Source organism: Coregonus clupeaformis, unplaced genomic scaffold (genome assembly GCF_020615455.1).
Source record: "Coregonus clupeaformis isolate EN_2021a unplaced genomic scaffold, ASM2061545v1 scaf0544, whole genome shotgun sequence".
Taxonomy (NCBI): domain Eukaryota; kingdom Metazoa; phylum Chordata; class Actinopteri; order Salmoniformes; family Salmonidae; genus Coregonus; species Coregonus clupeaformis.
In genome coordinates, this window is record NW_025533999.1 from 93,628 (window position 1) to 119,000 (window position 25,373).

The 25,373-nt window shown below is 44.2% G+C and overlaps 2 protein-coding genes across 3 annotated transcripts in view; both read left to right on the forward strand.

The window, feature by feature from the left end:
* The first annotated feature begins 570 nt into the window (after positions 1 to 570).
* Positions 571 to 20,214, forward strand: si:dkey-28b4.8 (sarcoplasmic/endoplasmic reticulum calcium ATPase 2). Of its 2 annotated transcripts, XM_041843083.2 has the most exons (23): positions 571 to 963; positions 1,854 to 1,973; positions 2,380 to 2,397; positions 2,481 to 2,563; positions 2,812 to 2,916; positions 3,039 to 3,177; positions 6,034 to 6,200; positions 7,186 to 7,341; positions 7,435 to 7,576; positions 7,868 to 8,034; positions 8,229 to 8,317; positions 9,224 to 9,326; positions 10,049 to 10,180; positions 10,319 to 10,444; positions 10,603 to 10,824; positions 11,030 to 11,141; positions 11,618 to 11,859; positions 12,113 to 12,333; positions 12,834 to 13,036; positions 13,341 to 13,426; positions 13,777 to 13,910; positions 15,502 to 15,619; positions 17,501 to 20,214. In XM_041843083.2, exons 2-23 carry the CDS (start codon positions 1,856 to 1,858, stop codon positions 17,807 to 17,809), a joined length of 3,192 nt encoding a protein of 1,063 aa, XP_041699017.1. In that variant the 5' UTR covers positions 571 to 963; positions 1,854 to 1,855; the 3' UTR covers positions 17,810 to 20,214. The 2 variants fall into 2 exon arrangements, with proteins under 2 accessions (XP_041699017.1, XP_041699016.1); XM_041843082.2 differs by lacking the exon at positions 571 to 963 and having other exon boundaries at positions 1,779 to 1,973.
* A 98-nt stretch (positions 20,215 to 20,312) lies between these two features.
* The window catches only part of slc43a1b (solute carrier family 43 member 1b), a 36,897-nt gene continuing 31,836 nt past the window's right edge, over positions 20,313 to 25,373 (forward strand). The window contains 1 exon segment of the mRNA XM_045215882.1: positions 20,313 to 20,778. The gene's annotated coding sequence lies outside the window, so the exon portion shown is untranslated.

Sequence of the window (25,373 nt, forward strand, 5' to 3'; positions counted from 1 at the left end):
CGTGACGTGCTACAGAGAGGAGGGTGCGTGGGGCACATAATGTCTGACCACATATGACCTTAGCCACATATGCGACCAGACATGCCGCGTTCAAAACAACTTGGAAGTCGAAAAAATACGAGATCAAATCATGATGTCTGTGATCTTCAGGTCGGAGAGTCGGAGCTCTAGAAAGAGTCCGATATTGCACGTCACTCATTAGCCGTTAGACGCATTCTGGTGACAGATGGGCGTTGGGGGAGGGAGCGCTTTGCTTTACCTTTAAATACACGTCCCGCCTCTTTTGTTTGACGGACTTTACTATTGGTCAGGGGTAACGCGAATCGAGGGTCCTGCCAAACCCATTGGGTGGTACAAAAGTCAATCATCTGAAAGACGACTGTCGCACAGCACGTTCATTGGTCAAGCGCTGAGCCAAGGGCAGGGTTAGGGTTCCGCCCTCCTGCAGCAAAGCACCGGTAGGCGGGTTTATGGAAAATGCTGCAATGTGATTCGCTGTATAGCCATTTCAGTCTAAATCCCTGGTCTCTAATTGGCCTAACCCTCGCTTCGACGATTTCTGCGACTGAGGCACTATAGTATTCTGTGGCCTAGCATTAAATAGACGGCTATTTAGATAGCTAAAACATAGTGGGTGGATTAAAGCGCACGACATCGGTGTTGTAATCAAATATAGAAGTAGGGGAATACGCCTCCAACAAGCCTTAGTTGTACCGGAAGAAAAATGACTGTTATTCTATGACAATGCCTTCCTTATAATTTTCCAGGACGTAACGTTAGCTAGCGATTCGGTGGGAGAGAAATAGCCAGGCAGTTAACATAGATCGATTTCTCAATTCGTCGTAGGAATTAACGTTTTCTTTTTGTAGTTTTCTACTCCTATTTGTTTTGATATTGTGTTATTTACTAAACGTTTCAGAATTAGTTGTTAGTCAACGGAATACCGGGATACTTACTGCACTGGTAAGTCTCCCTTCATTATTAGCGCGTTAACGTCCCGTGCAAGGCAGGATTATTTGCTAGTTACCGATTCTGAGAATGCCATTTAGCCAGTTAGCAAATGTTAGCATATTGAAGGCGTCGCACCGGATCGGCCTAGAAAGGGACATTTACCTTCAATGCAGATATTTAAAAGCTCGTCAACAAGACTTTATCTTTGTATATCAACAAACGTACGAAATAGCTTTTATTTTATTTGTAAAATAATGTGAGAATGGTTGATAAACAGTTGACCTGTGTCTGCGTGCTCGCTTGAGATCTGCGTTGGATGCCTCGAAGATGATTATTTCAAGAACATTCTTGACATTGTATCTCCTTCGAACCATCGATAGATGCATTTAGCACAATGTAACGGATGATTCATGGTTTTAGTATATTATGTGGTTGCTAAGTTTGTTGCATCATGTCTTGTTGAATCCCCTACGGAACAGAACAGGTGCTGTAATTTACATGCAACAGGTGCCACTGCTCACCTGATTATCTATCTAGGCTCGTTTTGTAATGTCCCCAGGCGGTTATTTCGGTCTCAACATTATCGAATTTACAGTATCAAGTCGGTCCCAATATTGTGGGAATGTCTCATTCAGTGCAGTGAGAGTATGAATAGAATGGAGAGAACTTATTTTTCCTCCATTTTATTTTCACTAGTTCAGTTTCAAAGTTATGTAGGCCTACTGATGTTGTGCATCCCCCTTCACTCGCTCTCTTTTTTCTCCTCTTCCCCCATCATCTCTCCCTCTTCTCATCTCTCCACCACCCCCTCTCTCCATCTCTCTGCCCCCCCTCTCTCCATCTCTCTGCCCCCCTCTCTCCATCTCTCTGCCCCTCCCTTTCTCCATCCAACTCTCCTTCAGGGATGGACAATGCCCATACTAAGACAGTCGAGGAGGTGTTGGGGTATTTCAGTGTGAATGAGTCGACAGGCCTGAGCTGCGAACAGCTGAGGAAGAGCAAGGAGAGATGGGGCCCAAACGGTATGTCACGGTCCTAGTTCATGTCCTAAATTATACTATTCCCTATGTAGTGCACTGCTTTTGACCTGGGCCTATAGGACTCTGGTCAAAAATAGTGAACTATGTAGGGAGTAGGTGCCATTTAGGACGCAGCCCTAACCCTTCACTCCTAACCCTTGACCCCTATTTCACCCTTAAATTCAGAAACGCCCGACTCTTACTCTCACCAGTATTAAATTGTTTCAATGATTATATGTAATGACACCCAAGTTAGGCCTATGTTTAGTAATGTGATGATGATATTGACGATGAGGATGACTGATAATAGCAATGTTATTACCATGTTTATAACAATCTCTCTCATTCCCATGCTCTCGCTCTCTCTCTCTCTCTCTCTCTCTCTGGATTTCTGAACTCCATGATGCAGAGTTACCGGCCGAAGAAGGTAAGATGTTCATTATCGCCCTCTTCTCTCTCTCTCCCCCTCCCTCTCTCCTGCATTTACATTCTTTCCATCTCTGTTTCCAGGGAAGTCGCTATGGGAACTGGTCCTGGAACAGTTTGAGGATCTGTTGGTTCGGATTCTTCTGCTGGCTGCCTGCATCTCCTTCGTAAGAACACACAACCACACACACAAAGACAACCTAAACAAACACTATCGTAAATACTGTAACTTTACAGTAAATGGCTAAGTCACAGCCTACCCAAAGCCATTCAAACATATTTAGAGCTATTTAAATATTTTGCTCTGAGCATTCCTATTCACTCTTTATATCCTCACAATATTACCATCACTGTCACATACTCTCTCTTGGTTCTTGAAAACAAGTTCCTCTTTAACCTCTCTCTTTTCTGACAGACTCTTGCCTGGTTCGAGGAAGGGGAGGGGACCATCACAGCCTTCGTGGAACCCTTCGTCATCCTCCTCATCCTCATTGCCAACGCTATCGTCGGGGTGTGGCAGGTGAAGTCACAGTGTTTTGACATGTTGCATTAGTGTGTGTTCCTTCCTAAGTGTGTGTTCATGCATAAACAAGTTTATTCGTGTGTGATGATGTGTGTTCATCCACGTGTGTGTGTTTACAGGAGCGTAATGCTGAGAATGCGATCGAGGCGCTGAAGGAGTATGAGCCTGAGATGGGGAAGGTGTACCGACAGGACAGGAAGAGTGTCCAGAGGGTCCGGGCTAAGGACCTCGTACCTGGGGACATAGTGGAGGTGGCAGGTAGGCAGAACAACTACAAATCCCAGAGTCCTCTAGGGACCACAGTGTGACTGGTAACATTGTTGAGGTACTATAGCAGGTAGGCAGGACAACTACAAATCCCAGAGTCCTCTAGGGACCACAGTGTTCTATACTGTGACTGGTAACATTGTTGAGGTACTGTAGCAGGTAGGAAGAACAATCCCACCGTCCTCTAGTCTTGGGGTCCAAGTGTTCTTTATATTAGAAGTCCTCTAATAATGGAAAGAAGAACAGCAACACCAAAAAATACCTATGATATTGAGGTACTATAACAGGTAGGGAAAAAAACGACACATTTCGTAACTCCTCAAACGTCCCTAGTGTTCTATACATCGTACCTGGGGAGTGGAAACACAGCGAAGGTGGCAGGTACGTAGGGGGAAACAAAAACTACAAATCCCATACCCATTTAGCAAATCCCATACCCAAAGTGTTCTATTATTGACAGAGTTAGTTGTTTAAACTTCCAAAGATAAGATGTTTAGTTAGCTTTGGAAACATTTTAATCTGTATGGGTTGGATCTTTGCCCTCTCGCATCATCATGGAAATCAAAGAAAGGTTTTATGGGAAATGAAGTTTTAATCAAGTTGCTGTCAGTTGATGTGATATTCGAGGAGACTTACAATACCCAATATCACTGCATCTTGATAAGCTCTGGGAATGTCGCCAGACTGGGTCAGTGATGCTAACCTTTCTTTCCCAAATATTTTCTCAAACTTTTCACAGATATCTGACTGAACAGGCAGTTGGGGGGACGGTTTCACATTTCTGTGTGACTTTTAGCGACAACACAGCTCGAAGGGTTAAGACCGCCCCAATTGTCGAATCCTCAAGGCGCTCCGTTTCTATTCTTAGAGCTTCAAAGAAGTAACAGAGGAAATGGGGGTTGAGAGTGTTTTTATGTGTTGTGACTCAGAGAGATTCACAGTGGCGATGTTTGGCTTAAAGAGCATGGGAACTTTGTGACACCAATCACAGTTTATACAGCAGAACACTGGGGGATGCCTCCCAAATGGCACCCTATTCCTTTATAGTGTGCTATTTTTGACCAGAGCTAGGGAATAGGGTGCCATTTGAGATCCATCCATGGAGGATTGTTATAAAACGTAACGCACTGTTTATCACATCACTGCCTGTCTATCCCTCTCGGCCAATGATCTTGCAGGGTTTAAAATGTTTACCAATGAATTTGGTTGATTGACAGGTCATTTAAAAAAACAGCCGTTATGTGGAAATAAGATGGTAATAGTCTATGGGGTTTAGTTAGGCTGTTCTAAGGTATTATGGGCTCTATTTTACAAACCTAACACAATGGTCAATCTAAGCGCTGGCGGTAGCGCTATAGGTTCGGTGGTGTGTCAGAAATATTTTTGCTATTTTCAAAACCACAATTATCGATGCAGTTGCTGGCGTTGGCATGAAAGGGCTGGGTTTTGATGAATAAACAAGTTTGGGTGTGTCGAGGCTTGGCCCCTCACTGGCCAATCAGAATCTGCTCCATAGCTAAATATGTGTTTGCTTCAAGTTGTGTATTTACGGTCTTTTATATATTGCCTTGGAATCAACTCTAATTCCAATATTAGTCCTTTTATAGTTTGTAACATCTTACAGAAACAAAATAACAAAATGTAGATCTATCCCATCTTTGCTAAATATGTTAACTTGAACCTGTTTGCATTCCACATTGTTCTAAGTAATTGCATGGCTTTAATGTGGAAATATATATACATAGCATACACACTGATTGGGGCTAGGCCTACTCTAAATTGTATTATGGACATGTCAAATGTTATCAATAATGAATGTAATCTTGCTAATTGACAAGGCCTAAAAGAGACCGAATAATTCGAATCAAATTCTAAACAAAACAACTTGTTTTTAAACAGGCTATGTCTAAATACACTTACAGGCACTGTAATTGCTTCCCTGTTGCAACAAAGTTGGAAGCACAGAATCGTCTAGAATGTCATTGTATGCTGTAGTGTTAAGATTTCCCTTCACTGGAACGAAGGGGCCTAGCCCGAACTATGAAAAACAGCCCCAGACCATTATTCCTCCTCCACCAAACTTTATAGTTGGCACTCTGCATTCTAGCAGGTAGCGTTCTCCTGGCATCCGTCAGACCCAGATTCGTCCGTCGGACTGCCAGATGGTGAAGCGTGATTCATCACTCCAGAGAACGCGTTTCCACTGCTCCAGAGTCCAATGGTGGCGAGCTTTACACCAGTCCAGCCAACGCTTGGCATTGCACATGGTGATCTTAGGCTTATGTGCGGCTGCTCGGCCATGGAAACCCATTTCATGAAGCTCCCGGCGGACAGTTCTTGTGCTGATGTTGCTTCCAGAGGCAGTTTGGAGCTCGGTAGTGAGTGTTGCAACAGAGGACATACGATTTTTACACTCTACGCGCTTCATCACTCGGCGGTCCCGTTCTGTGAGCTTGTGTGGCCTACCACTTCGCGGCTGAGCCATTGTTGCTCCTAGAAGTTTCTACTTCGCAATAACAGCACTTACAGTTGACCGGGGCAGCTCTAGCAGGGCAGAAATTTGACCAACTGACATGTTAGAAAGGTTGCATCCTATGACGGTGCCACACTGAAAGTCACTGAGCTCTTCAGTATGGGCCATTCTACTGCCAATGTTTGTCTATGGAAATTGCATGGCTGTGTGCTCGATTTTATACACCTGTCAGCAATGGGTGTGGCTGAAATGGCCGAATCCACTAATTTGAAGGGGTGTCCACATCCTTTTGGCTATGTCGTATATATCCTCTGCCATGTAAGACTTGACTTGACAAACCATCACCTCCCCCGTTCCGCCCTGTTTTCCCCCAGTTGGTGATAAAGTCCCAGCAGACATCCGTCTGACCTCCATCCGCTCCACCACACTGCGAGTGGACCAGTCCATCCTAACGGGGGAGTCGGTGTCCGTGATCAAACACACAGACCCAGTGCCTGACCCGCGAGCCGTCAACCAGGACAAGAAAAACATGCTGTTCTCTGTAAGTGGTGAGGAGGGGAGTATATATATGTGTGTATACAGTGTGTGTGGGGGGAGGGGTGTGTGTTTTTAGGGGGTCATTATCTGATTAGAAATAGACCAGCACAGTACGTGGGGGTAAGGCCTCAAGCCAAAGGGTGCACATTTTGTTTTTATGCGTGTGTAAGTGTGGGAGAGCGAGTGTGTGTAGTTTATTGATCTAATGGGAGATATAGTGTGAGAGAGGAACCAGAACACAGGGACGTGTGTGTGTGTGTGCACTGTGCTGCTTTGATGCGAGTGTCGAAGGTGTGACTCAACTGTTTGTTGAATAAAACATCACTCGCATTGTTTGCACAGGAAACACACAAACACATAATATACTGTGTGATGTAATCTACTAAACAGCTCTTAATACAGTTCTAAAGAGCCAGGTTAGAGCGTCTAGACCACTCAGTCTTCCAGGTTAATATAGCGATGGTGGCGCTATTGAACTGGATCATCAAGGGCTGTGTTGGTACTTGAGCTACACTCACGTACTGAAACTGTTGTGTCCTGTATATCACTAAAAGATACCGTATGTGTGAGATGGATGTCGTTGATCCCCACGCCACCTACATAGTCAAATAACAATTCATGATTTATAATACATCTACCCTATGAGCACAAGATGTTGAAAATACGTTGGTTGGTTGAAAATACTTATTTTTGGTTAAATGTGTTTTAAACGTTGAAAATACAGTATGTATCTTTGGTTGAAAAGATGTTGAAAATACGTCTTTCTGATCTTGTGCTGACTGGGTAATACATACATACATACATACATTCTTTTTTTATGTTATTGCCAAGACTTTGTTTTGGAGATGAGCTGTGAGCACAATGCCAATGTATGTTGCTTTACAGATCAAACTCATGTAGTAGTTAGTAGAGTGTACCAACACAGGGCTTTGTAAACCAACACAGGGCTTTGTAAACCAACACAGGGCTTTGTATCATTGTTCTTCCAGGGCACCAACATTGCGGCGGGCAGGGCTATAGGTGTGGTGGTAGCTACAGGGGTGCAGACTGAGATAGGGAAGATTCGTGACGAGATGGCTGCTACAGACCCAGAGAGAACACCGCTGCAGCAGAAACTAGACCAGTTTGGAGAACAGCTGTCCAAGGTACTAGGGACTTTCCTTCTCTTTCTTTCCCTCATTCCTTTTATTTCAGCTGTGTTGTGATAACAGGCTCTCTCTTTCCCTCCCTCCCTCCAGGTGATAACAGTGATCTGTGTGGCAGTGTGGGGTATCAATGTAGGCCATTTCAATGACCCGGTCCACGGTGGCAGCTGGCTCAGAGGGGCCGTCTACTACTTTAAGATCGCTGTGGCACTGGCTGTAGCTGCCATCCCTGAGGGTACGTTGTGGGACCAACGACCTCTTTCTCTTCTCTTTGTGTGTGTGTGTGACACACAAAGTGGAGCATGAGTCAATTCCATTCTATTCTGAGCAATCTAAATTCCATATGAGACTAAAACGAATTCTCTCTCGACAGCTCCTCTCTGTGTCCATGTAGACTCTTAACTCGATAAATAGATTGATCAGCCAGTATACTTTTGTCACATGACTCGGAAGAACTATCATGGAACCATATATTTAACCCCACTAACCGTCCCTTCACCTTATCCAATCTTGCCCCCCCATGCAGGCCTACCCGCTGTGATCACCACCTGCCTGGCCCTGGGGACCAGACGCATGGCCCGGAAGAATGCCATCGTTCGCAGTCTGCCCTCTGTGGAGACCTTGGGCTGCACCTCCGTCATCTGCTCCGACAAGACTGGCACCCTCACCACCAATCAGATGTCTGTCCACCGGGTGAGAGAGAGAAGGGAAAATTAGATAGGGGAAGAGTAACCACTTGGGTTCACTGGAGCTGACATGAAAGTGGAATGGTTTGGCATGTTGATTGACAGACACTCAGCCTGATGCTGACCTAACCTTACTGATTGTGACAATGAGTGTGTATTTTCTAACCCCTTCTGTCTGTATCCGCATGTGTGTATGTGTAGATATTTGTTGTGGACAGTGTGTCAGGGGAGCGATGCGCCCTGAGTGAGTTTTCGGTGACCGGATCTACTTACGCCCCGGAAGGGGAAGTGTGAGTGCCTTTAACCTTTAACTGATGATTGCCACGTTCAAAACAACTGGGAACTTGGAAATATCCGACTTCCGACATCAGTCCGTTCAAGACAACTGGGAACTCAGGAAAAAAAATGTAGCTCAATTGGTAGAGGATGGCGCTTGTAACGCCAGGGTAGTGGGTTCGATCCCCGGGACCACCCATACGTAAAAATGTATGCACACATGACTGTAAGTCGCTTTGGATAAAAGCGTCTGCTAATTGGCTATTATTATTATTATTATTATTATTATGTCGGAAACTCTGGCATCTTTCTAGAGCGCCGACATTCCGACCTGACGTTCCCAGTTGTCTTGAAAGCTCTAGATGTCATGACGAATGACCCCAATGTTGCTAGGACTGTCTGTGAGTGAGTGGTCTGAGTGGGGAGGGGAAAACTAGCTATTATTGGCAGAGGGGTTTGAAACTCTTTCTAATTGGTCTATTAACTAATTTACCGCCTGGTGATGTCACCAGGCAGGCCCTAACTCCATCCCACCAAAAAAGGCTGAAATTTCAGGCGGTCTTTTCAAACAGCTCTTACACTAAAAGGGCGTTATCATCATTTTCACAGTATTAACACAGACAAATCACATTTCTGATTGCACTGGGCCTTTTAAGATGCTGAGAAATGTTGTTTCTTTGTCTAATATTTGGTTCCCCTCCTCTACTTCTTTCTCTGGTCTCGTCTCCCCCGCATTCTATTATCCCATACTTCTCTCCCCTTCTCTCACGCCATCTTTCCCCTTTCCTTATCTCTCTCCCTGTCGTCTTCCATATCCACCCTTCTCTCTCATCTCCTCCTTTCCCTTCTCTCTCTCTCCCCCTTTCCTCCCTATTTCTCTCCCTCTATGTATTTCCTTTCTCCTTCTCTCTCTCCCTCAGGTATAAGGATGAGACGGTAGTGAAGTGTAGTCAGTATGAGGGCCTGGTGGAGATGGCCTCTATCTGTGCTCTGTGTAACGACTCCTCTCTGGACTACAATGAGGTGAGAACAGCTCCAGCCTACTTTGCACACGGCACTACACACCAATGTAAATTGGTCTTACTGTAGCCACGGCACTCCACGCCATAACCACGGCACTCCACGCCATAACCACGGCACTCCACACCATAACCACTGCACTACACACCATAACCACTGCACTACACACCATAACCACGGCACTACACACCAGAACCACGGCACTACACACCGTAGCCACGGCACTCCACGCCATAACCACGGCACTCCACACCATAACCACTGCACTCCACACCATAACCACTGCACTACACACCATAACCACTGCACTACACACCATAACCACGGCACTACACACCAGAACCACTGCACTACACACTAGAACCACGGCACTCCACGCCATAACCACGGCACTACACACCAGAACCACTGCACTACACACTAGAACCACGGCACTCCACGCCATAACCACGGCACTACACACCGTAGCCACGGCACTACATACCAGAACCACTGCACTCCACGCCAGAACCACGGCACTCCACGCCATAACCACGGCACTCCACACCATAACCACGGCACTCCACACCATGCTACACACAAATGGACAGACACTTCTTAATTATTATCTTGGAGAGCTACTTTTGTTCCAGTCCAGTAGCATCTGTTTGAAATAATAAATTAAAATAATCAAATAATATCATTGTTGTTGACCCTTAACCTGCGTGTGTGTGTGTGTGTCCCAGTCTAAGGGTGTGTATGAGAAGGTGGGCGAGGCTACGGAGACCGCCCTGTGCTGTCTGGTGGAGAAGATGAACGTGTTCGACACAGACCTCCGAGGACTGTCCGCTGTTGAGAGAGCTACTGCCTGCTGCTCGGTGAGTGTGTGTGTGTCTGTGATCAAAGAAATCTGTGTGTGTACCATTGAGACGTGCTGAACTAATTTCCTTCCTGGCAGAATGATTGAATGATAAATCTCCTCTCTCTCTCCCTCCCTCCATCCTTCTCTCCATCAGGTGATAAAACAGTTGATGAGGAAGGAATTGACGTTGGAGTTCTCCCGTGACAGGAAGTCCATGTCAGTGTTCTGTTCTCCCAACAAGCTCAGCCGCTCTGCCGCCGGGGCCAAGATGTTTGTCAAGGTCAGCTCTCTCTATCACTCCTACTTATCCACTTCCCCTCTTCCTCTCTCTGATCTTTCTTGCCGTTTCTGTTTTCCTTCCTTTCTTCTGAGCTCATTCTCTTGCCCGCTCTCTCCGCCATCTCCTCACTTTGTATTAACTTCTCGTCTCTCTCCCAGGGAGCTCCGGAAAGCGTGCTGGAGCGCTGCCGTTGGATCCGGGTGAACGGGGGTGCGCGGGTGCCCATGACGCCGGCGGGACGGGAGCAGCTCCAGGGGATCGTCAGGGAGTGGGCCACGGGGCGGGACACCCTCCGATGCCTCGCCATGGCAACCCGGGACTCGCCCCCCGAGATACGCTCCCTCAACCTGGAGAACTCAGCCACCTTCGCCGACTACGAGGTGAGGGATTTTAGGATGATTTAATTTTAGGTATCCTTTGTGTAATGCACTTTTATTCACCTCTTTTATTGCATTTTGCTTGCCTATTTATCTCTTATTTTATTATTTTTTACTGTAAAGTGTGTTGCGGTTTTTAAAGGCACTTCAAATACAGTTTAATTTGATTAGTGTTAAAGAAACAACAACCTCCTCTCCCCCCCTCCAGTCGGACCTGACCTTCGTGGGCTGCGTGGGGATGCTGGACCCCCCCAGGAAGGAAGTACTTGGTGCGGTTCGCATGTGTCGGCAGGCTGGCATCCGCGTCATCATGATCACAGGTATGACACGCCTTAAACACACTCCCTCTGTTGTTTGTTGTGTTGTGATGCATGTTTGTTGGATGGGGAGACTCAAGACACATTATCCAAGGGGATTCAATAAAGTCTCAACACACTCATCTACCTTAAAAAGCTATTATAACGTGTAAGGCCGGGACGATACCAGTATCGCAATATTTTTTACATGGCAAAAATGAAAACACGGCTTAGATCAAACTCTTTGGTCCTTTAAAAACCTGCTATGTAAAATATTGTGTGCTATAGCTTGGAAAATAAATTAATGTGACTCGTAATGATGTTTGTTTCCAACATTAGGTCTATTTTCCTAAATAAATTAAATTTGCTTCGTGTTTTGTTTACTTGCCACGATACTAACGAGTATTGTGATACTGGTATCGGCCCAGGCCGTAATAACGCGATTTCAAACAGTTTTGCCTCCTGGGTGTCATCTCTCCATCTAACCTCACGTCCCCCAGGTGACAACAAGGGCACGGCCATGTCCATCTGTCGTCGCGTGGGCATCATCACGGAGGAGGAGGAGGAGGCGGGCAGGGACGACCCGTTCTCAGGGGGCCTGACGGGGAGGGAGTTTGACGAGCTGCCCCCCCACCTCCAGAGGCAGGCCTGTCGTACCGGACGCTGCTTCGCCCGCGTGGAACCCACACACAAGAGCCGCATCGTGGAGTACCTACAGAGCCTCGACGACATCACAGCCATGGTGAGGGGGTGGGTGAGGGGTGAAAGGGTGTGTGTGTGTATCTGTCTCTGTTGGCAGCAGTTGTCCCTGTCTACTGCTCTACCCTGTGACACAAAAAAATACCTGTTCAATCAAGTGACAGAACTGTTGTCATCGTTAACATTCTTCCTCTGTGTTGAGAAAGCATGTTTGCATTGTGTTTCCTCCCTCTTTTGACTCGCCGCCTGTTCTTGCTCCTTCCCCCTCTCCCTCTCTCCCTCCCTCTCTCCCCCAGACTGGTGATGGAGTGAACGACGCACCAGCCCTGAAGAAGGCAGAGATCGGGATCGCCATGGGTTCAGGCACGGCTGTAGCCAAGTCCGCTTCAGAGATGATCCTAGCTGATGATAACTTCTCTACCATCGTAGCGGCTGTAGAAGAGGGCAGAGCCATCTACAACAACATGAAACAGTTCATACGATACCTCATCTCCTCCAACATAGGAGAGGTTGTCTGGTGAGGAGAGGGGGACGGGGGACGGGGGACGAGAGGGAGGGAATGGAGGAGAGAGAAGGAGGGATTGGAGGAGAGGGAGGGCAGAGCCATCTATAACAACATGAAACAGTGTATAGGATACTTCATAGGAGAGGCTGTATGGAGAGGGGGATGGAGGGAAGGAGTGGTAGTGGAGGAAGGGATGGGTTGGAGGATGGAAACGGGGGAGGGAGAGAGGGTGGTGGGGTTACGGTTATAAATAAAGGGGAAGGATAACAGAACGGAGGTGCACATTTAGGAGAGGAGTACTCTAGGTCAGGTGACAATAGAGAGAAGGAAAATGTAAAAAAGGAGAGATGGATGAATGGATTAACTTGAGGGCTAATAGTAGTCTGGAACAGTAAAAGAGAGGATTTCTGAATAATTATGTTTTATCCCTCCCTCACTCTCACCCCCTTTCTGCTCTCTCTCCCCCCACCTTACCATCCTAACCCCCTCTCCCCCTCTTCTCTCCCCTCCAGTATTTTCATGACTGCTGCTCTGGGCATGCCCGAGGCCCTGATCCCGGTCCAGTTGCTGTGGGTCAACCTGGTGACGGACGGCTTCCCGGCCACCGCCCTGGGCTTCAACCCCCCCGACCTGGACATCATGTCCCGCCCCCCGCGCTCCCCCAAGGAGCCACTCATCTCCGGATGGCTCTTCTGCAGATACCTCATCGTCGGATGTGAGTGTTTCTACTTTATCTGTTTCTATGTCTATTGCAGATGCCTCATCGTCGGATGTGAGTAAGTCTAGTATATCTCGATCTATATCTATGGCAGAGACTGCATCGTGAGGCTATAGATTATGGAACAGACAGGGTTCTTGTATTTAGAACTTAGAACGTAGCCTCATGCACTTTGTGACAAATGTATTTGAAAAAAGGATTTATACAAATAACAATTGTGGACGATTGATTGATTTGCATCACAATATCGGCTGAGATTCTAGAATATACACATCCATCTAACCTTTGACCTCTCTCTCAGGCTACGTGGGCGCAGCCACAGTAGGAGCTGCAGCCTGGTGGTTCATGGCAGCACACGACGGACCCAAACTCTCCTTCTACCAACTGGTTAGAACACACCCTTCTCTTCTCTCACGTCTCTTACTTTTACCGTATCTAACCTCCAACCTCCATATCCTTCTCTTCTCACTCCATCCCCCTCTTCTTTCACTCATCCTGACCTCCTCGTCCCTCTTCTCCAGTTTAGCTGGGTTGTGAGATGTTTATAAGAGAAATGCAATGATAATAGAGAAAAATGAATAGGTTAATTGTTTTTGTAGCTACAGATAATACTTTTATGGTTTGGCTGTGTTTAACCCTCTACCCCCCCCCCTCTCTCTGTTTCTCTCTCTGTCTCTACCCCCCTCACACTCTCTCGCCCTCCCAATATCTCTCTCTCTGTTCTCTCCTCTGCTCAGTCCCACTATCTCCAGTGCAGTGAAGGCCACGGGGAGTTTGCGGGGGTGCAGTGCTCGGTGTTCGAGTCGCCCTACCCCATGACCATGGCCCTGTCTGTGCTCGTTACCATAGAGATGTGCAACGCCCTCAACAGGTATGCTACTAAAACTACAACTTCCATGGTTAGGGCTGTTACGGTGACCGTATTACCGCCTCACCGGCGGTCACGAGTGATGACTACAGACAAATTCTACGTGACCGTTTAGTCACAGTAATTAGGCTTCTCCGAGCTCTGATGCTGCTGATGGTCATTAGTAGCCTACCAAACTTGCTAACTGCCTGGTACTCAGCACTCTAGTGTCCCTCCAATCACTCTGACAACAATGCAAATATAATCGAAAATCTAATCAAACACTTAATGAGAGCTCATGTTGCGCAACATTTCTATAGGCTATGCAACATTTCTATAGGCTATGCAACATTTCTATAGGCTATGCAACATTTCTATAGGCTATGCAACATTTCTATAGGCTATGCAATTGCGTGAGAAAATAGTTTTAATGGCCTTCTATAGGCTAGGCCTACTATATTTATTTCTCAACTTTCCTAATATTAAGCACATTGCTTCTCTTTACAACAGGAGTATAGCCTACCTGGCTGGCATGAAAATGAATCACGAGAAAAGCGTCCTCCATTCGCTATTTAAGTGCATAGATGACATGTATTTTTTCCCCCTGCCCCTGTTTTTGAGACGGGTGCATGATAATGGTCCATTATCAATCAAAACAAATTTCACACGTGTGTGTATATATATATATTATTTAGTATATGTAAAGACAAGATTAAATCAAGAAAAGTCAGATGGGTGACAATATTAGCCTATCACTTGTAAATTATATATTATCACTTGTGAATGATTCCCAGCTTGTTTGCAATAAGTCAAGAAAAAGCGCATGCCTTTTTTTTGCGACTGTTTTAAATCATAGTTGCACACCCCATGTAGCCTAGCCCATAGGCCTATATGTTTTGTTAAGGTTTGTATCACAACTAAAGTGGCCAAATAACTTCTTAAAATTAAGCACATTAATCTGCTTTACAACCGGTGTAGAGCCTAGATGGCATACATAGACAGCGCGTGAGTTTCAAGTTTGGGGAAGATCATTTTCACCATAAAAATGCACCTTTATAATGAAAGCATTACATGCACAATCATGCATATCATGATCATAAACAATGTGTTTCATTGTCGACTTATAAACTTTGTCTGATGATTGAAAAGAGCAAAGGTGGAAAACAATTGCAATAGAACTGAATGAAATGTACAGTCGATATACATATATGTAGAATGTACTGTGACTAATAAAAAGAAATGTTATCATATGCGAACTAAACCTGTTCTGTGTCATGTCATAGATAATAATCTCTATGACTGATGCTAGTAACCGAAAGGTCGCAGGTTCTAATCCCCGAGCCGACTAGGTGAAAAATCTGTCGATGTGCCCTTGAGCAAGGCACTTAACCCTAATTGCTCCTGTAAGTCGCTCTGGATAAGAGCGTCTGCTAAATGACAAAAAAATAAAAATAATATCGGAGATTATTTGGTATAAGTATGGATATTTTACTGACATCTTTTGACTTTGTATTTATATTCCCGAGTTCTGTTGCGTTAGTATCAATATTTTACTGGCATCTTTTGAGTTTGTACTGGTCCATTTCTGAGCTCCGCTGTGTGTCCTCGTCCTCAGTCTGTCAGAAAACCAGTCCCTGCTGAAGATGCCTCCATGGTCCAACCCCTGGCTGGTGGGAGCGATCTGTCTCTCCATGGCACTCCACTTCCTCATCCTCTACGTTGACCCCCTGCCTGTAAGTCACTGTGTGTGTGTGTGATCATCTGGCATGATTTTGTCAACTAAAATCTCTGACTAAAGTCTGACTTCTAAGTGGACTGGACAAGAATTTTGGGAGAGATTGAGAGCTTTTCTGTGACGAGCACAATTTAATATTAGCAGCAAAGATGTGCAGAGCAGTTCTGTTCAGCAGTGGGAAGGACACGTCACACACAGCCTACATCAGCTGGTGAGCTGCGGGGGAGCAAGCGATGAGTGTGGGCAGACAGACGCCACTCAGGTTCCGCCTCCGATTATACACATCGCCCTGGCGACTCTCTTGCTTCCCCGTAGCTAACCAGTCACCACCAGCCTTCTAGTTAGCTACCCTTTGCCTGGTAAAGAAACACAAGCTGCTTTACAAAATTAAAAACGATTGCAGAATTGAGTTTAATAGTAAAACAACAGTTTAGCTATGTTTTTCTCTCCCTATAGAAAAGTGGGCTCTTTTAATTTTTTGTAGTCTCACTCAACCCTCCCACTTTTTCCACTGCATTTCACATACAGGTTCTGTAGCCAAGTCTCCTTTTCCTCAGAGAATGGCTTGATTCTTAGCCCTTAGGCTATCGTTCAAAAGACATGAACCATAATTCCGCCGCTACGTTTTTTTTCTTCCTGTCGTGCATTGGTAGGCCACATTTTACATTCAGAAAGCATATCGTGGGCCGTACTAACACTAGGCTTCTTGCGGACCGTACCGTTAACCATTTGTTTAGGCTACACCTTGTTCAGTCATGTTACCTCATTAGCTAGCTATAGCTAACAACCTGGGGGCGTGTTCAGCGGGACGCAAAGTTTTGGACTGTTCAGAATATGCTATGCAGAACAAACATGCCTCTCTGACATGTTGAATAAGGAATAACGTTGGCTCTATTCATGGGATTTCTATCTGCAACGTTCAAGAACGTTTTTCAACTGAACGTGGACCTGGTAACATTACCAGTACCCTAAATGCAAACATTTGGTGGCACAGGAAGAAAGGAAACGGGATGGCAAACAACTTATTGACTAAAATCCCCCCGCATCCCACTACGCTATATCTGACTGGCTAACACGGACTCGGACTTCAGCCATAGGGACTCGTTACTCGGACTTGAGCACAGGGGACTTGGGAATTGATTCTGACTCGAGGTTTAGTGACTCGACCACATCACTGGGCGAAACCGTCATTAGCTCCCATTCTACTTTTGGACATCAATGTGGCGTCTCTGGAGCGTTGTTATCAATGGCAATGACGCAACCGAGTGATGGAGGTGCAACCATACTACTTTGCGGCACCATCTGGTGATGGTGCTTCTCTCTCTCTCTCTCTCTCACACTCACTCACACAGTCTCTGGTTGTCTGCTCTTGTGTTTGTTTTGTATGTAATGTGCAATATCTATGTAGGCTGAATTAGAAATGTACAGATAATTATAATATAGAATATTATTCTTATTTACTGTATGTTTGTCATATTTCTGCTTTAGGGAAGAATAGGATGTTATGCAGAAAAATATGTTGGTAGGACAAGGTTATGCATGTTTGTGCACATGGAAGTCAGTGATTTATGTTTAATGTTATTATAGGTTAATGAGGCAACACAAATGTGATGTGACTAAAATGAAAGGGCATTTAGTTGACCAAAATGGCCCACTGTTTTCATCATTTTGACAATAACTAGACTAAATCATTATTTAAATTACAAAAATGGGACTTAATGATATTTTAGTCAAAATGACTAAGACTACACTAAATCGAAGAAAGTGCCGAAATTAACACTGCTGCACAGGAAAGTGTGTGTGTGTGTGTGTTACATTACATTATGCTCTCAGATATCTCATTGTCTAACCACCCCTCCTCTCCTTCTCTCCCCTCCAGATGGTGTTTCAGATCCGCCCCCTGTCGTGGCCGCAGTGGGTTGTGGTCCTCAAGATGTCCCTGCCCGTCATCTTCATGGACGAGGCCCTCAAGTTCCTGGCCCGGAACTGGATCGAGCCGGGTACCGACGTGGAGCGCCAGGAGGAGGAGCGGGAGCGCCGGAGGAGGGGTCAAGGGTCAGGGGGCGTGACGGCCGCCGTGAGCAGGGCGTTTAAGGGCGTGTCCTGGTCGTTCGTTTTAATGTCATTCCCGCTATTGGTCTGGATCTACAGCCTGGACTCTGATATTACTAACATGTTCTATGAGTGAACGGGGGAAAAGGGGAAGGGAGGGAGGGGTTTGGGTTATGAATGAAAGGGAAGGAACTATCAAATAAATAGGGGAGCAAGTTGAGGAGAAGATGGAGTGCAGGGAAAGACAAAAAATAAAAAGCCAGGGATGGAGGGATGAAAGGTGAACAATCTGAGACGAGGGAGAGGGGGGGAGACAAAGGAAGTGAAGGGGAGAGAGCTGATACATCCTAGCTCAGCACTCCGACTTTTTGAATACGGGCCCTGACCGGTTTCTGTTTAAAACCGTTAAGTGAGGGATTTGACAACTCAAGGTCCTATTCAATCAAGCCTGGTTTAGCAAGTTACCGAATAAGTCTTGAAAATACCACTCCTTTTCTGCAGAAAGAACGCACTTTTGGATTCACTTAGCTCCTTGACAACATAATTTTTACAATGTGAGACAAACCAGAAAAGAAATACAACTTTGTAGTTGATTCAAACAATCTTTCTGGCCACTCTGAATGAGTGTTATTTTTTCAATTTAACTTCTCCCTGGAAAGCTGTTTAGCGGATTTCATTGAGTATGGCTGTTGCTTGTGTCTTGAACTCTCTCCTGCATATTTATTCCATTTTGAAAGGGAAAGTACTGTCTATAGATGATTTCTAACATAAGGTGGTAGTTTATTTATTGAATTCCAGTTTATCTACCTGTAAGGTGACAGGTGGGAAGGTAGAGAGAAAGAAGCTTCTTTAGTCTAGGGAATGGAGGGATGACTGGATGAAGAGAGAGGAAGGGAGAGCGAAAGAGCTAAAGAACCTTCCAGCATCAGTCACAGACTGGCCACACACCGACACTCCAGCCAGCTTCAGAAATCAATCAATAATCAATTCAAATTTGATTTAATTTAGATGTCATCAAACTGTGTCTAGAGAAGAGGACAGCAGAGTACTTATTTAATGTGTATTTCTTAGGGTTTTGGACTGGCGAAGCTGAATTTTGAAAAGTTAGATTTTGCGTTCGTTTTCACTGCACTATTCATATTTATTAATACATCACGACACTGAATTACGTGTTTTCTTTTCTTTTTTTGGTAATTTCTGTCTGATATTTTTCTATGTTTAACTTCTTTGCATATAGAATGGATGTTGCCTCCATGTATGGTTCTGATAAAGACGGTTGGCTACTCTTTATGACATCATACCCTTGGTCTCCTTATCATCACTACTGGTACGTTGCAGTTGGACTGCTCAGAATCACTGATCTCCAAATCACCTTGCTTTCTAAATAACTACTCATTATGTGATCAAGATTAGAGATTCTGTGCTTTGCCTTGCTCAAACTCATCCCCCTCAAACATGCTGACTATGTTGGTCTTTACTAGAACTGTCAGGGTTGGGTAGTAATGGATTTTAGGTGCAGGCTTGGCATCTTTTTTTGTGACCAGATTCGTTCTGATGTCCTACACACGATTTCGGCTTGGAACTGCGTCCTTAAAGTTATGATGTCACAATCCTCACGTAGACCTAGAAGCAATAGACTTGCCTTTCCAGAAGGCTCCAACATCTCTGGTATTGAATTGTGTAACCGTGATGACTCATTGTTGTCAGGCTGAGAAATTGCATCATATTTTAGCTAGGCTACTCTACCATTCTACTAGTCAATCTACTAGTTGGCCATGTGTTTTGATAGTTTAACAGCCACTGTGACATCACACCATGAACTAAAGGTACAAAGTAGTGTAGTCTGCTCATGTGGACACCAATACCACTTCCCCTGTAGTAGTGGGTTTGTTTAAAATACACATTTTTTGTCTTTTATTTACAACACACCAAATTTGCTTACTTTTTTCCCCAGATTTGCAAAATTGTTTTTTGTTATTATTATGATTGATATAACTATTACAGTAATTTGGATTAATTAATTGTCGTGGTGGCATCTGTAGTACCCCTACCGTGCCTGTAAAGAAGTAGGGGGTGGTATTTTCCGAATGTAGTAAAAGCATTTAATAGGTGTAAGAATGAGAGGAGTGGAAAAGGGGATTAGGGAGGAGAAGAGGGGCAGTCAGACAGGGTGGCTTTACAAAAGAAAGAGTGGGATGAGGGAGAGATGCTGAGAGAAGAGGTCTCTTTTCTTTCCATCTCGCGCTCTGACAGAGTGCTCTCTGTCTTCTCTGTCATCATCTGAAACATTAAGCAAAATAAGTATAAAAAAATTAAAGACTTCAAAGAAATAAACAGATTCATTGAGGAGTTATTGGAACTTTTTTAAATGTTTTTTTTCTGATTTCTTTTTTGAGACTGAATTAAGGTGGGAATGTATTTTGTTTATAATTATTGTAAGTCCTACCATTGCTGTCTGTCACACTACTGCTATTTCATTTATGGAAAATGGGAAATGCTTTATGGGATGAAAACAACAATAAAATTGTTAATTTAAATGTTTCGGTGGTTTCTAATTTGACAGTTGGTGCACGTTTTTGTATTTTTGCCCTAGCACTACACGGCTGATTCAAATAATCAAAGCGAGTTTGGGATGATGTAACGTCACCAGGAAAAACTCTGGATCCTGGTTATGGCCTGGGGCCTGATTTATTTTTTATTTTTTACTCGTCTCCGTATTATGCTATTAATGTGTTTTTAAAATATTCGCAGCAAGGTGGCGCAGTGGAGCAGGGTTTCAATATTTGACAGCTGTAAAATACCACTTTGACAACTGGGCGTGCTGCGTGCATTATAAATGGTAACTCGTTGCGACGTGTGTGTGTGTGTGTGGGTGGGGGCTCCATTTATATAAACCGTAGGAAGGAGAGGGCGAGAGGAGGGGTTTAAAGCCATACAGATGTGACGAGGAACTAAGTGAATGTAAAGGGAAGTTTCACAAGACCCACAGTGACTGACTGACTGACTGTAACGTTTTCGCAACAGACAAACAGTCCCGCTTTTTTTCACAAAAGGGAAATAAACCATTTGCCATAGATATCATTATTTCAGGGATTAGCGTCTGAAGTAAGTAATTTCCACCATATTCTTTTTTGTGCATGTTCAGAAATGTTGCTGATCTTTTGTGTGTCTGTGGGAAGAGGAATTTCACTTTACGCACATGGCACAAGACTTCTCTTGTATATTTGTTTTTCCCGCCATTCTTTTTCATTCTTCTTTTACATTGTCTTTAATTTGTTAACCTATTAATGTGCATGCCTTTTGTGTAGCCAGTTGATATGTTGACACTATTGTGTTTGGCGCTAATTATATACATCACAAATTTGGCCTTGACACGTTTCAGTTGTCGTTTGGTCATAATAATAGTATAATGGAGGGTGACCGGTAGATTGTTTATAGTCAACTTTGTATATGGTAATCCATGCCCTGTGCACGTAAAAGGTGGCACCATCGGTGACACCTGGACGCAGCTGTCAGTGCGCACACTGGGGAGCACGAGGAGGGGTCACACGCGTCCACCGACAGACCGCACGAGGGGAAACAGCTGAAAGAGGGAGAGTGAGTGACCGAGAGAGATCGAGAGGTGGGGCGGTTTTACCACCCCTGGTTTTAGGAAGTGATCTGTGACCTTCCATTTAAACTCCATATTAGTAGTAGTAGTCAACCACCTGTAACCATACCAATCAACCACCCTGTAACCATGCCAACAGCACTAATCAACCAACATGTAATGATGCCAGCAACAGCCTACAGCACCCAGTGTTGTGTTCAAACCAGTCAGGGTCTCTCAGGGCCACAGACTTGGTTGTGATGCAAACATTCTATGGCATGTCATCTGTTTCTCACTGGACACACTTCAGTTAGTTAATGTCAGTAGACTGATATGTACATGACATGGCCAGTGAATGGTGGTACCAGTGTTAACATGTTGTGTATTTACTCTCTGCCTTAGCTGGTGTCTAAAGCAGGAATAGGAAATTCAGCAACTCTTGGGAGGACAGTGGAAGTTGATAAAAGTGCTTCTTTATTATTAGTTTTACCAGTAAAGAAGATCTTTATCAACTGTCCTCCAAAAGTTGCTGAATTTCTTAGAATGATGCTTTCCAACTCTTGTAAGTCAAATAAAATGTTATTGGTCACATACACATATTTAGCAGATGTTATTGCGGGTGTATTGAAATGCTTGTGTTCCTAGCTCCAGCAATGCAGTAATATCTAACAATTCACAACAAAACACACAGATCTAAAAGTAAAATAATGGAATTAAGAAATCTATAAATATTAGGACAATTAATGTCGGAGTCCGGAGTATAAATATATATACGCTACCCGTCAAAAGTTTTAGAACACCTACTCATTCAAGGGTTTTTATTTATTTTTTACTATTTTCTACATTGTAGAATAATAGTGAAAACATCAAAACTATGAAATAACATGTAGTAACCAAAAAAGTGTTAAACGAATCAAAATATATTTTATATTTGAGATTCTTCAACTAGCCACCCTTTGCCTTGATGACAGCTTTGCACACGCTTGGCATTCTCTCATCCAGCTTCATGAGGTAGTCACCTGGAATACATTTCAATTAACAAGTGTGCCTTGTTAAAAGTTAATTTGTGGAATTTCTTTCCTTCTTAATGCATTTGAGCCAATCAGTTGTGTTGTGACAAGGTAGATAGCCCTATTTGGTAAAAGACTAAGTCTATATTATGGCAAGAAAAGCTCAAATAAGCAAAGAGAAACGACAGTCCATCATTACTTTAAAACATGGACAGTCATTACGCAACATTTCAAGAACTTTGAAAGTTGCTTCAAGTGCAGTCACAAAGACCACAAGAGCTATGATGAAACTGGCTTTCATGAGGACCGCCACAGGAATGGAAGACCCAGAGTTACATCTGCTGAAGAGGATAAGTTCATTAGAGTTACCAGCCTCAGAAATTGCAGCCCAAATAAATGCTTCACAGAGTTCAAGTCACAGATACATCTCAACATCAACCGTTCAGAGGGGACTGTGTGAATCAGGCCTTCATGGTCGAATTGCTGCAAAGAAACCACTACTAAAGGACACCAATAATAAGAAGAGACCTGCTTGGGCCAAGAAACACGAGCAATGGACATTAGACTGGTGGAAATTTGTCCTTTGGTCTGGAGTCCAAATCTGAGATTTCTGGTTCCAACCGCCGTGTCTTTGTGAGACGCGGTGTGGGTGAACGGATTATCTCCGCATGTGTATTTCCCACCGAAAAGCATGGAGGAGGAGGTGTTATGGTGTGGGGGTGCTTTGCTGGTGATACTGTCTGTGATTTATTTACAATTCAAGGCACACTTAACCAGCATGGCTACCACAGCATTCTGCAGCGATACGCCTTCCTATCTGGTTTGGGCTTAGTGGGACTATCATTTGTTTTTCAACAGAACAATGACCCAACACACCTCCAGGCTGTGTAAGGGCTATTTTAACAAGAAGGAGAGTGATGGAGTGCTGCATAAGATGACCTGGCGTCCACAATCCCCCGACCTCAACCACATTGAGATGGTTTGGGATGAGTCGGACCGCAGAGTGAAGGAAAAGCAGCCAACAAGTGCTCAACATATGTGGGAACTCCTTCAACACTGTTGGAAAAGCATTCCAGGTGAAGCTGGTTGATAGAATGCCAAGAGTGTGCAAAGCTGTTATCAAGGCTAAGGGTGGCTATTTGAAGAATCTCAAATATAAAATATATTTGGATTTGTTTAACACTTTCTTGGTTACTACATGATTCCATATGTGTTATTTCATAGTTTTGATGTCTTCACTATTATTCTACAATGTAGAAAATAGTAAAAATAAATAAAAACCCTTGAATGAGTAGGTGTTCTAAAACTTTTGACCGGTAGTGTATGTGATGGGATGTATAGACATTATGGACAGTATGTGGATAGAATATTTAGTATATCTGTAAAGTATGTAGAATAGAATACTATATATACAGCAATAGTTGAATACAGGATGGCATTGACTAGAATACAGTATGTAAACATTATTAAAGTGACCAGTGTTCCATTATTAAAGTGACCAGTGATTCCATGTCTATGTACATAGGTCAGCAGTCTCTAAGATGCAGGGTTGAGTAACCGGGTGGTAGCCGGCTAGTGACAGTGACTTAAGTTCATGGCAGGGTACTGGGTGGAGGACACACAAAAAAAAATACTGCTTAGGAGCTAGAAGCAGCGCTGCCATGTCTGTCGGTGCCATCTTGCTGCTAAAGGGAAAGATAATTCATTGACAAACCATTTCCCCCTTTTTTCCTTTGGTTCCACCAGCACACTGAACAACAAATGACTTATGACCAGTGCCTGAATCGGGCCAGTACACACCAGTACTATGTACAGGCTCCTCACATTTTCTGTGGCTTGAATACCAGCACTTCTTATAGAATACTGGCTTAAGAATGACAGAATACCAGCACCTAATATAAACAGTACCAGCACCCATTTCAGTCCATATCAAGCACTGTTGAAAGTATGACCATCAAGCCACATCTCCCTGTTTTTTGTTTAGTCATTTAGCAGACGCTCTTATCTAGGGCGACTAGGGTTAAGTGCCTTGCAAAAGGGCACATCAACATATTTTTCACCTAGTTAGCTCGGGGATTCAAACCAGCGACCTTTGGTTACTGGCCCAACGCTCTTAACCACTAGGCTACCTGCCATCTCCATGTGAGTGATGGTTGGAAGTGAGGTGACATCCTGTTGGTGATCGTCGTCATAGCGATCATAACACGACCAGCCAGACAGACAGTCAGTCAGTCATTGTGGACATGACTCATGTCTGGCAGGTGCTTTCTCTCTGGATGCGTCCCAAATGGGCACCCTATTCCCTACATAGTGCACTATAAAGGGAGTAGGGTGCCATTTGGGGCGCATCCTCTGTTTGTCCCTTTCAAGGTTGAGATACAACTTTATCTGTTCTGCTGGGGGGCATCGGGGTGCAAAGAATCAGAGAGACAGACAGACGAAAGAGATGGAGAAAGATCTAGTAAGGCGAGAGAGATCAATCAAAATGGACAGGGGAGGGTGTCCTCAGACCCGACGGCAGGATAAAATGACCAAGGGCGTAGTTGAAATCAGTGAAGGGGCACAATTTTTGTGGGTCCTTGCATTGGAATTATATTGGATTCTGCTTATCGCACTATACTACAATAAACATAAAGTTCAAATGCCGAGACTCCGAGACCATTGATTAAGTGCTTTTAAAGTAGCCGATCTCCGCTGCGCTGTATCAGCACAATGGACACTGCCCTACACACTAAAGCAAGGCCATTTTGGTAATGAATAGAGGCTAGAAGATGGATAGTGTAATGCACCTATTACAAACAGCCTTTGTGAATGCAGCTGTACACAAAGCTGTCTTACCAAAATAATGCTAATTAAATGCTGAAAGTAGTAGCCTAGTTATTCATGATGGCAAATACTGAATAACAAGCAGTTTGGCTTAGAATACCGACACAACTGCGAATGCGAAAGCGAATGAATGCGAACAGAACAAAACAACTGTACCAAGTAGGCCTAGTAAACAAAATACAGATTGATAAAGGAATGACACAATCTATATTTAGGCTAGTTACATTAACAGTAAAGAAACGCAGTAATCAAAAAGGCGAATGGAGATCCAAAAA